The sequence below is a fragment of the Eulemur rufifrons genome, chromosome 14 (assembly GCF_041146395.1).
Source record: "Eulemur rufifrons isolate Redbay chromosome 14, OSU_ERuf_1, whole genome shotgun sequence".
Lineage (NCBI taxonomy): Eukaryota > Metazoa > Chordata > Mammalia > Primates > Lemuridae > Eulemur > Eulemur rufifrons.
Window position 1 is genome coordinate 25,966,288 of NC_090996.1, and position 15,170 is coordinate 25,981,457.

At 38.0% G+C, this 15,170-nt stretch overlaps 1 protein-coding gene across 4 annotated transcripts in view; it reads left to right on the plus strand.

The window, feature by feature from the left end:
• PDXDC1 (pyridoxal dependent decarboxylase domain containing 1) overlaps positions 1–15,170 on the plus strand; it is a 43,581-nt gene that overhangs the window by 11,501 nt on the left and 16,910 nt on the right. For all 4 annotated transcript variants that reach the window (XM_069486902.1, XM_069486898.1, XM_069486900.1 and 1 more), the window contains exons 4-12: positions 1,893–1,973; positions 4,368–4,514; positions 5,964–6,153; positions 8,024–8,092; positions 8,920–8,998; positions 11,702–11,786; positions 12,697–12,745; positions 12,897–12,998; positions 13,858–13,983. In XM_069486902.1, the coding sequence (XP_069343003.1) occupies positions 1,893–1,973; positions 4,368–4,514; positions 5,964–6,153; positions 8,024–8,092; positions 8,920–8,998; positions 11,702–11,786; positions 12,697–12,745; positions 12,897–12,998; positions 13,858–13,983 (928 nt within the window). The remainder of the gene's footprint in view (positions 1–1,892; positions 1,974–4,367; positions 4,515–5,963; positions 6,154–8,023; positions 8,093–8,919; positions 8,999–11,701; positions 11,787–12,696; positions 12,746–12,896; positions 12,999–13,857; positions 13,984–15,170) is intronic.

The window sequence follows — 15,170 nt, forward strand, 5'->3', positions numbered from 1 at the left end:
AACTGAAACAAATCTGTCAAGCCTTTGTGGTTTGAGCTAGCAGGGAAAATATCAGAAAAATACGTAGCTGACTAAAATTTTCATAAGATGTTAGTAGTCACCTGGAGTTAACGTCCCAGCCTAGCGTCCCTGAGGGAAACTTATTATTTTTTTCTTTTACAACCAGGAAACTGAAAGTCAGTAAACAGTACAACTCCCTTAAGTTGTCCTTTGACCTGAATGTAAATTGAACAAGGTTGCAAAAGGAAAGGATGGAAGAGGGTTCACAGTGTGCCAGTAAATGTCACATCTAACAACCCAAATACTAATATTTTAAAAATCGCTCCTGTTTGTAGCATAAATGGGCTGATTTGAAGCCCTTGAGCTGTGAAGTGCTTTCTACAGCTCAGAACAGGAAGCAAATTCTATCAATTTCCTCATCCCAGGCTGAAGGGAACAAAAGGGCTTAAGGTTTATTTAGTGTCCTGATTCCATAGAAGTTTCCCCAGAAGAGATACTCCCAAGAACATCTGTAATTCTCAGTGCAGCATGTTAAAGCCACTGATCAGGAGTATTCATGCTTAAAGACGCTGATACCCAACATTTGAGACTAGGATTGTGCCAGGCATAGCATTAAATGCTTTACGTGCTCTGCTTGCAACCTTACAATTCTATAATGTCAGGACTTAGTGAGTTTAAGTAGCTTGCTCAAGGTCACGTCACAAGCATCCAAGTGTGCCTCAAGGTCCCGTGTCTGCCCGAATCCCTATAGTGTTCAAGGTCAGCACCTTGGGGAGGCTAGGTTTTAGAGGCATTGTTTTGACAGTGCTATTTTTTTTTTTTTTTTTTTTTTGAGACAGAGTCTCACTCTGTTGCCCAGGCTAGAGTGAGTGCCGTGGCGTCAGCCTAGCTCACAGCAACCTCAAACTCCTGAGCTCAAGCGATCCTCCTGTCTCAGCCTCCCGAGTAGCTGGGACTACAGGCATGCACCACCATGCCCGGCTAATTTTTTCTATATATATTTTTAGCTGTCCATATAATTTCTTTCTATTTTTAGTAGAGATGGGGTCTCGCTCTTGCTCAGGCTGGTCTCGAACTCCTGAGCTCAAACGATCCGCCCACCTTGGCCTCCCAGAGTGCTAGGATTACAGGCGTGAGCCACCGCGCCCGGCCGACAGTGCTATTTTTTTTTGAATGAAGAAACTTTTTATTAGTCATAGTCTCATTAATGGAGGGACAATATTTTCACATTACACAAGTTGCAACTGCCTTACCATTGCTCACTACTTTAGCCATTTGCATTCTTTTCATAAGTGTCCACCTCCTCATATAATGAGCGTTTAGTAACATATGTCCAATAGGAGGAAATCTCTTTATGCTCTAAGCAGATCTCAAATTTCCCAGTTTGGGGAAGAGCTGGTAATAAATGATGCTTGTGTTATGTGTTTAAGTCTGTTATTCCAAACAGATGAGACTCCTACATGGAGGACAGCTAGATATACCGGTGGTATTGGAGTATTTTTGCTGCTTCTGTGACCTTCTAGCATCTTATAAGGACTGTCAGCCCTTGTAACATGCTTATTAAATATTCTTTGTCTTCTACTCCAAGATTCAAATGAAATATTTAGAAATGTTGCTAGAGCAAAGCTGGTGACATTTTAAAAAATCAAACTCGTATTTAGGTAGATTTATTTACTTACAAGTAAGGTTATATTCAGAATTCAGTTTGTAATTTGAGGTTTGTTTTTATAAAAGTATAAACTGTATATCGAAACATTCTCTCATAGCTACTCAGTTTAAAAAACAAAACAAAACCACCTTTTACCAAAACTAGTTGGATGAGAGAATAAGTGAGAGAATGGGGGGAGATGTGTGCTTTTCTCGCCTGTCCATCACCTCTTTTTATTCTGCAGTGGCCAAGATATGGTGAGCATCCTCCAGTTAGTTCAGAACCTGATGCACGGAGATGAAGATGAGGAGCCCCAGAGCACCCGGTAACAGAGAACTTGGCAGCTTCTCTCTGGATGTCTGTGTGTTCTTCATTTCAGTAGTGCTTGCATTCTGAGAGGTTGCTCAATTGAGAAACTATATTTCATTAAGAGTTACATATGTTGTTAAAATACTCATTTTTTTCCTTTTCAGAAAGACATTTAGATATATAATTTATCTTGTAAAAGGAAGACATTTACTAAAATTAGATCCTGTTGTTTTGTTTTTCTTTTTTTTTTGAGACAGAGTCTCACTCTGTTGCCTGGGCTACAGTGCCGTGGCGTCAGCCTAGCTCATAGCAACCTCAAACTCCTGGGCTCAAGCGATCCTCCTGCCTCAGCCTCTCAAGTAGCTGGGACTACAGGCATGCGCCACCATGCCCGGCTAATTTTTTCTATATATATTTTTAGTTGTCCAGATAATTTCTTTCTATTTTTAGTAGAGACAGGGTCTTGCTCTTGCTCAGGCTGGTCTCGAACTCCTGACCTCGAGCGATCCTCCCGCCTCGGCCTCCCAGAGTGCTAGGATTACAGGCATGAGCCACCGTGCCTGGCCGATCCTGTCGTTTTTATGGTGTTGTATTTTAGGGAGGGGCTGGCAAAAGAACTGAAGAATAAGTGCTGTGTGCTTTTCTGCTTTGGAGCTTCTGCTTGCTAAGAATTGCTGCAGCTGAATTGACTGACTGTTTATTTTATTTTTTTCTTTAGTTTTTAAAAATTTAATTTCCTGGAATAAGTAATGTGCTCTCCTAGTTCAAAATTAAAAAGGTAAAAAGAGTATACAAAGAAAATTTTCCTTCCTACCTCTGCCTCCCTACCTGGTTTTCTTCCTTAGAGATAGACAGTTTTCACCAGTTTCTTGTGTCTTCTTCCAGAGATATTTTATGTGTGTGTGTGTACACAAGCAAAATGTCCATGCCCACCCTTCCAGTTCATAAATACTATGTGCATGTTCTGCACCTTGTGTTTTTCCCAGGGGCTTTCTCCTTTTTAAGAGCTGTTTAGGCCAGGCGTTTTGGCTCACACCTGTAATCTCAGCACTTTGGGAGGCCAAGGTGGGAGGATTGCTTGGGGCCAAGACTTCAGAGATCACCCTGGGCAACATAGCAAGACCTCGTCTCTACAAAAAATTTAAAAATTAGCTGGGCTTGGTGGCATGTGTCTATTAGTCCCAGCTACTCCAGAGGCCAAGGTGGGAGGATCGCCTGAGCCCAGGAGTTTGAGGTTACAGTGTGCTATGATTGTGCCACTGCACTACAGCCTGAGTGACAGACTGACACTCTGACTCTAAAAAGATCAAATAAAAGTTAAAGAAAAAAAAAGCTGTTTAGTTTTACTTTGAATGGTTGAACCATATTTAACTAGTCTCCTGTTCATGTTTAACTGTTACAAACATTGGTGCACCCAGTAACTTTCATTGTGGGTCATTTCTCAGAAGTCAATGTGTCTGGAGGATAAAGTCCTCAAAGTGGGATTGCTGGCTCAAATAGTGTGTGCTTTTGTAATTTTGATAGATATTGCCAAATTCCCTCCGTGGAGTTGTGCCAGTTAGCAGTCCCACCAGCAACGTATGAGGGTGCTGCTTTTTCCACACCTTTAAGGCCTGTAAGGGTATTGTCAGACTCAAACATCTTTGATAACTGATATTCTATTATAATAAATGAGAAATTTGACAAGTGAGAAATGTTATTTCAGCATAATTTAAATTTGCATTTTGCTTATTATGAACCAGGTCAAGTGTCTTTTTGTCTTCTGAGATCAAAAGACAAAAGATTCCCTTTTATATTTCCCTTTCTATGAACTGTCTGTCCTTTGCCCACAATCCTATTTGATTGTCTTTTTCTTATTGTTTACAGTTAACAGTTATGAACTTATTATTTACAGTTACTCTTTAGAAGGGAAGTTAGTCCACCTGTTTTAATTATATATAAAACAATACCTAGTCCCCCTTGAATTTGTAGTATTACTATAATAAATAGCTATTTAATGCAGGGAATTGATCTTTAATAATTCTTTAAAAAAATGTTTTTATTTTAGCTCTACTCTCCATAGTTCTTAAGGCTGGTATTTAATTTAAAAATATTTTAACAGGAAATTATTCAAAAATAGTTTGTAGATGCTCAGTAAAAAGAGGAGTAATTTATGGTTATAAGAAAGCGAAAAAGAAAAAAGCAAGAGGGGTATTTATCTCTTAGGACTGGAATTTTAAAAGTATTTTTCTCCCCAAACTATCAATACTTTATTTGCATTGAATTTTCTAAATTTATCTGAATTTCTGCCTTCTAGATCATTAAGTGGATTTCAAGTCTGACAGAAATTTCTGTGGAATACTGTGTCCCTAAGCTCTATGTCCTTTATGCTTTGACTCTAATACTTTCTTTAATAAATTTTGCTAAACAGAATCCAGAATATTGGAGAACAAGGTCACATGGCTTTGTTGGGGCATAGTCTGGGAGCTTATATTTCAACTCTGGACAAAGAGAAGCTGAGGAAACTTACAACTAGGATACTTTCAGATACCACCTTATGGCTATGCAGAATTTTCAGGTAAAGACATGATGAGTTTTTAGTTTCCAGTAAAGACATTTATGAGTTGGGTATAGACTGTGAGAGATCTTTTTTCCGGAACTGTACTATTTGAGTTCAAATTTGCCGCCTCTTAACCTCTGCCAGCCTCAGTTTCACCAGCTGTTAAATAGGGAGAGTATCATATCTATTTCATGGACTTGTGAGGATTAAATGAGCTAATCCAGTAAATTAATTAACTGGATTAATATATGTAAAGAGAGAGAATATAAGCACCTATGTGTGTGATAGTGTCAGCAGTTACTTATTTTAGGGTTTCTAATTGGGACATGTTAATAGAAAACAGAATAATGATCTGAATTCAAGTTCCAAGATGCCCCACAGATACCAAAGTCCACGGATGCTCAAGTCTCTTATATAAAATGGCATGGTATTTTCATATAAGTTATGAACATCTTCCTGTATACTTTAAATCATCTCTAGATTACCTATACTACCTAATACAATGTAAATGTTATGTAATAGTTTTTATTGTATCATTTAGGGAGTAATAATGAGGAAAGTATGTACATGTTCGGTACAGACAGCTGTCCTTTTTTTCTGAATATTTTCTATTCATGGTTTGTTGAGTCCATGGATGTGGAACCCACAGATTTGGAGGGCTGTGACTGTACTTTTAAAATACTAATTTGTGCTTTCGTAGAAAGGAAGCTCTGTTGTAAGGGAAATGAGTATATGTTATAAAATTGAAATTTGCTTTATACTGTGATAATCTTGGCATAATTAAGGAATGACAACAGATTAAGGATTCAGTAGGAGACAGGATCCATGTTACTGTGTTTATGCTATTACTTTAATGGAAAAGGAATGTTTGCCTGTTGTTGAAACATTTGACTTGAGAGACCCTCACTTTCAGATGTTGAGAAAGAGCTTGGCCTAGCAAGAGTGTAAGTTTGCTTAACTTTATTAAAGGAGAAATTTTTTGTTGTTCTAGTAAAAATCTGGTGTTTGTAATTGAAATTGTCCCTCCTAGGTGATTGAAAAAGAATAAAAAGCCCTGGACAGGTGATAATAAAAGCAAACGTTAGCCTGACTGGTGTTTTTGGCAGTTTTATTTACTTTGGATGTTTTAGGGCTGTTAATCTGATAATAACTATGGCCGAGTTATCCAGTGCTGGCCTTAGTCAGAACCATGATCTTCAGGCTTTTTGTATCTGTGGGACTGCTAATCTCTACTTGTTTGCATAGTTTCTGCTTTTTATGGAGTTGAGTATGGATGAAGGGTCATTGATAACCTCCACCTGTAATGAGTTGTCAGTCATCCAAGATGAGGATTTTTCACATTTCCTCTCTGCTGGATCTGGATGACAGTTTCTAGCTTGAGAAAAGAACTGCCTCCATAAGACTGGCATATAAAATCAGAATTAACCAGAAATAAGAGCATATTAATATGAGGATGTCTCTTAACAGGTATGAAAATGGCTGTGCTTATTTCCACGAAGAAGAAAGAGAAGGACTCGCAAAGATCTGTAGGCTTGCCATTCATTCTCGTTATGAAGACTTTGTAGTGGATGGATTTGATGTGTTATATAACAAAAAACCTGTAATATATCTTAGTGCTGCTGCTAGACCTGGCCTGGGCCAATACCTTTGTAATCAGGTAATGTGATAGAAGGTGGATATTTTAAGGAAACAATGTCTTGTTTTATTCTGAAACTTTTAAAGCATGTAGACCCCTTTCTCTAGCTGCTGTTCTTTTTGAGTGGAAAAAAAAAAAAAAAGATGGTCTTTATACATGCTTAATAAATTTAGACATATATGTCTATCATATATTTTTTAATTGCCTGAAGGCAGCCATAGTCAACATTTTACTTTATTTCTTTCCATATTTTGATCAGAGGATGCGTGTGGGTGTTTATATGGTTGTGTCTGGCTTTCCTTACTCACTGTCATAACAGGAGTACTATCATGTTTTAACAATTCTTCAAAGTTTGTTATTAATGTCTTCATGATATTTCTTCCAGTGAGTGTATAGTAATTTAATTAACTGTTTCCCTTTTGGACAATTAGAATGTTTCTATTCTTTTGCTTTCTGTGACCATTTTTAGGTAATGTTCTTTGTGTAGTGCTGTTATGGACATCCTTGTGCATAAATCTTTTTCTATATTTAGGGTTATATTCCTCAGATGGATTTTCAGAGTCAATCTGGAATTGCAAGATTAAAGAGCATTACTGTTTTTAAAGTTATGGGGCATGTATCCCAACTGGGGAAACTACTTTGAGACAAGAAATTGTTAACCCTTTTGGCCAAGAATGTTTTAAGGCAAAACACACAGGATTGGAGGACTCTTCTTCTATAAGACATAAGCATCCTTGGGGGGATATGTAGAGGCAACTCAAGGTCTTAAGTTGATTCTGAGCTGTGATCACTGGTGGCAGGAAATTAAAGTCCTCTTCTTGAGGGTATTCAAAATGAGGATTTTTATAATATTCCTGTAGAAACATTAAACAAATTACGTATTGAATACCTACTGCAAGTAAGGCTCTTGTGGACCAAAGGCTGTCTTGGGACTGCAATCCAATCTTCAAAAGGTGTGGGAGTGTTTTCTATTAAGTGAGAAAGGCAAGAGACAGAGCAGTATAATAAGATGGTCATGTTCATGTTTTTAAAAGTGTGTACATGCTTGAACATTTTTTATACCTAGAAAAATATATAAATATAGTTATACCTAGAAAATGTCTGTAAAGTTATATATTAAACTGTTAACAGTGGTTGATTGGTGACTTTTGGGGGGTTGGGAGGGAATTTTCACTTTTAATACTTGTATTTTTGATGATTTATTTTACTTGGGTATCACATTCATAATTTTAAAAAAATCCTTTAAGGAGGAAAATGTGCTCATTAAGTTTTTGGTGTTTAAATTCTACCAGGTCTTACTTACATAGAGCAATATGCTACAACTGTTTATGATTACTAAAACTGTAAACTCCTCAAGAGTTTAGAAGCTAAGTATGAAGAATATGAAATTAATTTGACAGTGACTGTCTCCATCCATAACACCAACCTCTCTTAAAAAATGTATATCTGCTAATGCATATTTATTAGTTGTAAGTGGTGAGTGGACCCATAAATAAGATACTGTTCTTTGAATGCCTTTAGCTGGTGTTAGTTACCAGTAATGCTTGGAGGAAGAATCCTAAATTACTCCCCAGAAATGCTGAGGACTGAGTTGTTTCTCTGTATAGAACAGTGTTTTTGTCTTTTGGTATATTCTAGAATATACCAAAAATAGTTGCTTGATTCATTTAGAAAATTTTACATCATATCCTCTTGTAAAGCACTTGGAAATTGGCCCTTTTTTTTTGGCTTGACTTTCTAAATGTGCTTTAACATCTATTTATAATATTTAGAGTTCCTAAGGAGAGATATTTTTTAACAGAATAATCGTGGCTTGTCTTAGAGCCACAGTCTTTCGCAAAGTGAATGGTGCAGAGATCTTTTTTGTACAGTTGCGTGTTTCTTCTTGTAGCTCGGCTTGCCCTTCCCTTGCTTGTGTCGTGTGCCCTGTAACACTATGTTTGGATCCCAGCATCAGATGGTGAGTTCTTCTTTTGGTTTGTAAAATAATACAGAATTGTGTTTTGAAAGTGTGTTCCTTTCAAATGAAGTTCTCTTTGCAGGCCTGCTAATGATTATTAGCTTATTCACTTACTGTGTAGGTCTTTCCACTGTGTGTACATGCTTCTACATGAATGTCCATGAAGGTTGGTTGGTATATAGGTGAGGAACACCTGGCTCTTAGGGAATCTTGTAATCAGTGTATTACCTGCCTTAAGTAGAAACATGGCAGCCCAATTAAGCACCAGAAGTTCCTTCTAAAGCTCATACTTTAAGTAATTATCACTGTTGCCTAGATTTATGAATGGGCAGATTTTGAAAATGAGTTTCTTCGTTGTATTTACGGAATTAGTTCATCTTATTTTTAGACATGCAAGTGATAAACCTGTCCATACTGAATCCAAAAGGAAAAGGAAGGGATAGATTTTAGAGCTCTGCATTTCATTTTTCAAGGTAGTTTCATTTTCTAGTTCAGGTACATCAATGAGTAGTAGTAGAAATATATTCTGTTTTGAGGGGGGTTGAGAGAACAATTTCTTTATTAAATGTTTAAAATTAGAGAAATGTTCTCACATGCGTACAATTTTTACCTTTAATCTCATTTAACCAATTTTTCTAGTCTTCAAGGAAAACTATTTGATTTTCATATCTATGATTAGAGAAAACAGAAAAATTGTCAAGAATGGAGAATTGATTTGAGTGATTATTTTTGAGAGTCATCTGCTTCTTTTGGAAGTCATAATTTTTTGTTGTATAGCTATTATATTGGTTGCCTCATTTTTTTTATGGTTTGTATTTTGGTCCCAGGATGTTGCCTTCCTGGAGAAACTGATTAAAGATGACATAGAACGAGGAAGACTGCCCCTGTTGCTTGTTGCAAATGCTGGTAGGTGTCATGAACCTGAATCTTCCATTTTGCATATATAAGAGGGAGGCTAAGTACTTAGCCTAAAAAGATCAGGTTTTTTTTTTTTTTTTTTTTTAGGCAGAGTCTCACTCTGTTGTCCCAGCTAGAGTGCCATGGCATCAGCCTAGCTCACAGCAACCTCAAACTCCTGGGCTCAAGCAATCCTCCTGCCTCAGCCTCCCAAGTAGCTGGGACTACAGGCATGTGCCACCATGCCTGGCTAATTTTCTGTATATATATCTTTAGCTATCCATACAATTTCTTTCTATTTTTAGTAGAGACAGGGTCCCACTCTTGCTCAGGCTGGTCTCGAACTCCTGAGCTCAAACAATCCACCTGCCTCGGCCTCCCAGAGTGCTGGGATTACAGGCGGGAGCCACCATGCCCAGCCAAGATCAGATCTTAAGAAATGTTTGTGTACCACATGTTTAAGACAGTCTGTATCCACATTGTGATGAAAACTATAATAGTAAAGTTAGCTCATTAGATTTTCTTTAATTGTTGATTTGTTTTGGAAGTTATTTTGTATAAATGTGTACACTTTTTCATTTAGATTGTAAATGCTTCTCTATATTCTCCTTCATGTACTTCCTTTATCCTTTCTCAACTGAATTTTAAAATCTCACACTTAAGCTGGGCACAGTGGTGCATGCCTGTAGTCCCAGCTACTTAGGAGGCTGAGGCAGGAGGATCACTTGAGCCCAGGAGTTAGAGGTTGCAGTGAGCTGTGATCACCCCACTGCACTCTAGTCTAGGCAACAGAGCAAGACCCTATCTCAAAAAAAAAAAAAAATACAGTGCCAAATGCTGGTGAGGATGCAGAGCACCTGGAGCTCTCATATATTACTGGTAGGATGCAAAATGTTACAGCCTCTCTGGAAAAGTTTGGCAGTTCCTCAGAAGGCTAAACCTAGAATCGCCAGATACCCCATCAGTCCCACTTCCGGGTATTTATCAAGGAGAAATGAAACATATCTCTACACAGACTGTGTGCTAATGTTCATAACTGAAACAACTCAGTGTTCTTCACCTGGTGAATAGGTAGGTAAATGAATTGTGGTATGTCCATCCAGTGGACTACTAAGCAGTAAGTGGAAAGAACTACTGATATTCACATGAACGTGGATGAATTTCAAAAGCATGCTAAGTACAAAAAGCCAGACACAAAAAGTTACATAATGTATGATTCTGTTGATATGAAATTCTAGAAAAGACAAACTACAGTGACAGAAACAGATGAAGATTATCTAGGGCCAGTGAGGAATGAGGAAAAGAGTGACTGCAGTGGGGTGAGGGCATTTTGGGGTGATAGAAATACTCTATATGTTGATTGTGTCAGTGGTTACATACTGTATACATTTGTCAAAACTCATTGAACTATACATTTAAATGAGTGGATTTTATTGCATGCAAATTATACTAAAGCTGTTTAAAAAAACAGGAAACCACTTAAATATCCACTTTATTGCCAGCAGGAAAACCACCACTTCCTGCCTGACTTAGCTTGTTTAAAAAGAAACACAAATCCACCCATATTCAGTCACCTGTTAGCCTGAAGGGGCTGCAGTTTGCATGTGACTGAGTGACTTACCAGTGTGACTAAATTGCAGATGCCAGAACACACATCTCAAGGGTTAGTCAGCAGACATTGCCAAGAAATATGAAAAGGGAATCTGAACATGCATGGTCCAATCACTAAAACACAGCACTTTGCTTTCGTTTTGATGGACAGGTCATGTGGCAAAACCTATGTATTGGTGTTTGATCTTGTTTCAACTAAACTAAATGTGTCAGTTAAGGGTTTTTTTTTTTTTTTTTTAATTGAAGATAGACTTCCATGTGAGGGAGAAAAGTTTTTGCCCTTTTCCTGGCATAGACCTCACAAAAGAACCGCTTTTTTTAGTTGTGTTTGTTGAGGCAGTTGGTGAAGGTTTGAAATCTTATTAGTTGGCATGCTGCTAACTTGAAATTTAGGATGGTTGGGAGAATGCATGACTCCACGTTTTACTTAAGCTCTGTCTGAGAAGGGATCTGCCTAGCAGAATTTGTAGTGCAATCAAATTACCAAGGGAGTGGCTTAAACTGGCTTCAGAATGCATGTTCAAAGAACCTGAGTGAAAAAACCCAGATTCATCTGTGTATTTTTTTTATAAAGGACATACCTAAATCAGATAACCCAGAAAGTTACAAAAGGGTAGAAAAGGATATCTTCGGCAAATGCTGACCAAAATGAAAGTACCATAACTATATTGGTGTGGGATAAAATAGACTTAATATGATGAAAGATGTAATCTACTAAAAGAAATAATAGTTATGAATGCTTGTGAACATAACTTTGAAATGTATAAAGGAAAACTAAGGAAAAACTGATATAACACATGTATAAACTGACAAACCTACAATCTTGGTGGGAGGCTTGAATATTTTTCTCATGAATCAACAGATCAAGTAGATAGAAAATAAGTTTGTAAAAGATTTCAATAACACAATTAGATACATGTGATGGAGAACACACATTTTTTTAAATTGATATAAAAAGTCAATCCACAAAGAAAATCTCAATAAAATAGGGATATAAGTCACTTCCCTCCTAGGATATAATGTGTATAAAAGCTCTTATGCCATAAAGACTCAGAAAATGTTTGTTCCTTTTAATATCCTTGTTTATTTGTTTTATTCTAGGAACTGTAGCAGTAGGACACACGGACAAGATTGGGCGATTGAAAGAACTCTGTGAGCAGTACGGCATATGGCTTCACGTGGAGGGGTGAGTAGATTGGTGAGGCTGGTTGGGTCTCTGTTGGGCCTGTACCATAGTCCTCATGAAGAGTGGACATCTGAGCTCTCACTTTGTAGAGACATTTATCACTAAGGGCTCTTTAGGTTGCAGATAACAAAGTAACCCAAATTTGCTTAAGCAAAAGGAGATTTTATTGGCTCACATAACTAAAAAAGACCAGTGTTAGGACTGACTTTAGGCACAATGTCAACCAGGATTCAATGTCTTTTTCTCCGTGTGCTCCCCCAGTCACAGTCATTTGACTTGATTTCCTCTATATTGGCTCTATCTGTGCCCAGACTTTCCTTTTATGGTGCAAAGTAGCTGCAGAAACTTGAGCCTTCTTTCCAGCTTTGTGTTCAGTGGGTCAGAAGTCCCAGCCAACAGAAATCTTACATTGAACCAGTCACTGTGGCCAGGGAAAAGTAATCCTCTGATAGTTTAGGTTGTTTGCCCACCTCTGGAGCAGGTGGAGGTTGATAGACGGGTTTGGGATGGTTTCCCAGAAGGCTGTTGGAGTGCTGTTCAGAGGGGAGAGGATGCAGGGTGGTTGGTGCAGTCCATACCCACCCCACATCATACAGGGCAGTTGTCTTTTATCCCTAAGAAAAGCATGATGACTAGAAAAGAGGAGCTGTGAAAGGTAGAGAATAATACTGCCATTATACTAAATAAGTAGGAGGATGTCCCCTGAAACACATTTTGATTTGAATGCATTTTCAAGGTTTTCCTGAAATTTGTATAAACCATATCTTCTGTTGCTGTTATAAAAGCTAATAATATAGCTGAAAGACACTTAAATGTCAACTTACAACAGCACAGACTTTTTTTTAAGTACATACTTAGTGAATAAGCAACATTAAATAATTAGTTCTTAGACTGGTGTTTTTTCTTCCAGTGTGAATCTGGCAACATTGGCTCTAGGTTATGTCTCCTCATCAGTGCTGGTATGTTGTTGATTTACTCAATATTGGTGTTTTAAAGAAGGAATTTAAAACCACTCAATCCCTGATGGCTTTTCATGGTTTCTATGGAGGAGGGTGTTGGGTTTAGTGTATTCTCATAACCTTACAAAGAGTTGTGTATTTTTTTTGGTAGGCTGCAACTAAATGTGATAGCATGACGATGACTCCTGGCCCGTGGCTGGGTTTGCCAGCTGTTCCTGCAGTGACACTCTATAAACATGATGATCCTGCCTTGGTAAGCTTACTCGCACTGGAGAGGGAGTGGGAGTAGCTAATACTCACTATTGGGTTAGGGGCAGAATACGGAAAAAGTGAAAAATATCCTTAATTCCATTTATATTACATTTTTAAAAAATTTTTTAATGTAAGTGAAACCATACCATATGTATTTTTCTGTTCACCCCATACTAACCTATGTGTATGAAGAATTTTTTATGATATTTTATGATTGCATAATATTCTGTCATTACTTAATTAGTCTCCATTTGTCAACTTTTAGGATGTCTTCAAATTTTTGTTACTGAAATAATGAGGCAATGAACATCTTTCTACATTTCAAGTTGTTTCTTTAGAATAGATTCATGGAAGTGGAATTACTGAGTAGGAGCATTTTAAGCCTCCTGATCCACGTTGTCCACTAGGTTGTAAAGTATTTTTTAAAAAATCATAGTTGCGGTTTTTGATGATAGATCAGTTAGTGATAGGCATGTGCAAAGTAAGATTTAAGTGATTACTGCTAAAATAGTTGGTGTCTTGCTCAGTTGATAATGGCAAAGTATTCAAAGATGCTCAGAGCAACCTTGGAAGGGGCTACCTTTTGAATGTCTAGGAGCTCTGGCTCTGGGATGCGAACCCATCTGGATTCTCATCCTGGCTTTGCCACTCCTTAGCCACAAACCCTTGGACAAAGCAAGGTCTCTGAGCTAAATTACTTAGAATACTTACTTCATAGAGTTGTTGGAAGATCAAATGGATAATGCAAGCCAGGTATTTAGCATGGCATCTGTCATATACTAAGTGTGTAGTAAATGGTAGCTAGTTAGTTCTATTGTGAGATTTCAATGGCTTCAATAAATCCATATTGGCTTTTTTAGACTTTAGTTGCTGGTCTTACGTCAAACAAGCCAGCAGACAAACTCCGTGCCCTGCCACTGTGGTTATCGTTACAATACTTGGGACTTGATGGGATTGTGGAGAGGATAAAGCATGCCTGTCAACTGGTGAGTAGAAACCCGAAGTTGAAATGAGTCCCAGAGACTCCTTGGCAAAAGCAGAGGCAGAAAAATACTTCCTTTGTGTACCTTCCTTCCAGAACCTCATTGTCTGGGTGGACCATCTCCTGAGCAAGCAGACTAATTACGCATGTATCTTTCTTGTTCAGAGTTCTGGGAGAGACTGCCAGGGTTTTCTTAGCACTTGTGTCCAGAAGAAATCAGATTAAAAGGAATATCAGTGTCAGCATGGGATAAGAAATTACAAGATGACTTCCTAAGGAGTGGAGAAGGATGCAGAAAGTTGGGGGGATAGCTCTTCCCCTTTGTTCCCCGTGACTGACTGACTCTCCAGGGTTAGGGAATAGGAAGATTAAAGATTGGTTATGGAGGACATGGATATTTTTAACACCAGCTGGCTTGGGTTCCCAAATTGCAGGGCTCTGGGAGCAATTCTCATCCTCTTTCCATTTCAGGTGTTCTAATTGTGAAAAATGTATAATTATGCTGTGGTTTAGTGTCTTAATCCATTCGGGCTGCCGTAACATAACACCTTAGACTGGGTAGTTTATAAACCACAGAAATTTATTCCTTATAGTTCTGGAGGCTGAGAAGTCCAAGATCAAGGTGCCAGCAGATTTGGTGTCCAGTGAGGGCCTGTTCCTTAAGGCGGCCACTTCCAAATGTCCTCACGTGGCCAAAGGGGTAAACACATTCCTTTAGTCTCTTTTATAAGGCTACTGATCCCATTCATGAGGGCTCCATCCTCTTACCCTAATCACCTCCTACAGGCCTTACCTCTTAATACTCTTGCCTTAGGGACTAGGTTTCAACATAGGAATTTTGGGAGGACACAAACATTCAGACCATAGCATTTAGAAAGCAAAAAAAAAGTCATTTATGCAGTTTGAGAGCTGAACCCTACCTGGATTCAGAAGCATGTCACCTCTCAATACTTCCATTCTCTAACCTGTGAAATAGGGACAATATAACAAAAGACTGTGGTGTGGATTTGAAGAGTTAATCCATGGAAAACTCTGACAGGAATACCTGATCATATAGTAAGCTATGCATATAGGTTTACATCTTTGTTTTAAATATATTATTGGGGCATTGGCCCTTCATCAAGTATCATTTTTATATTTAAGAAAAATTAGTATTTTCATATTGCTCTAGTAGTAGTCTTTGGTTCATAA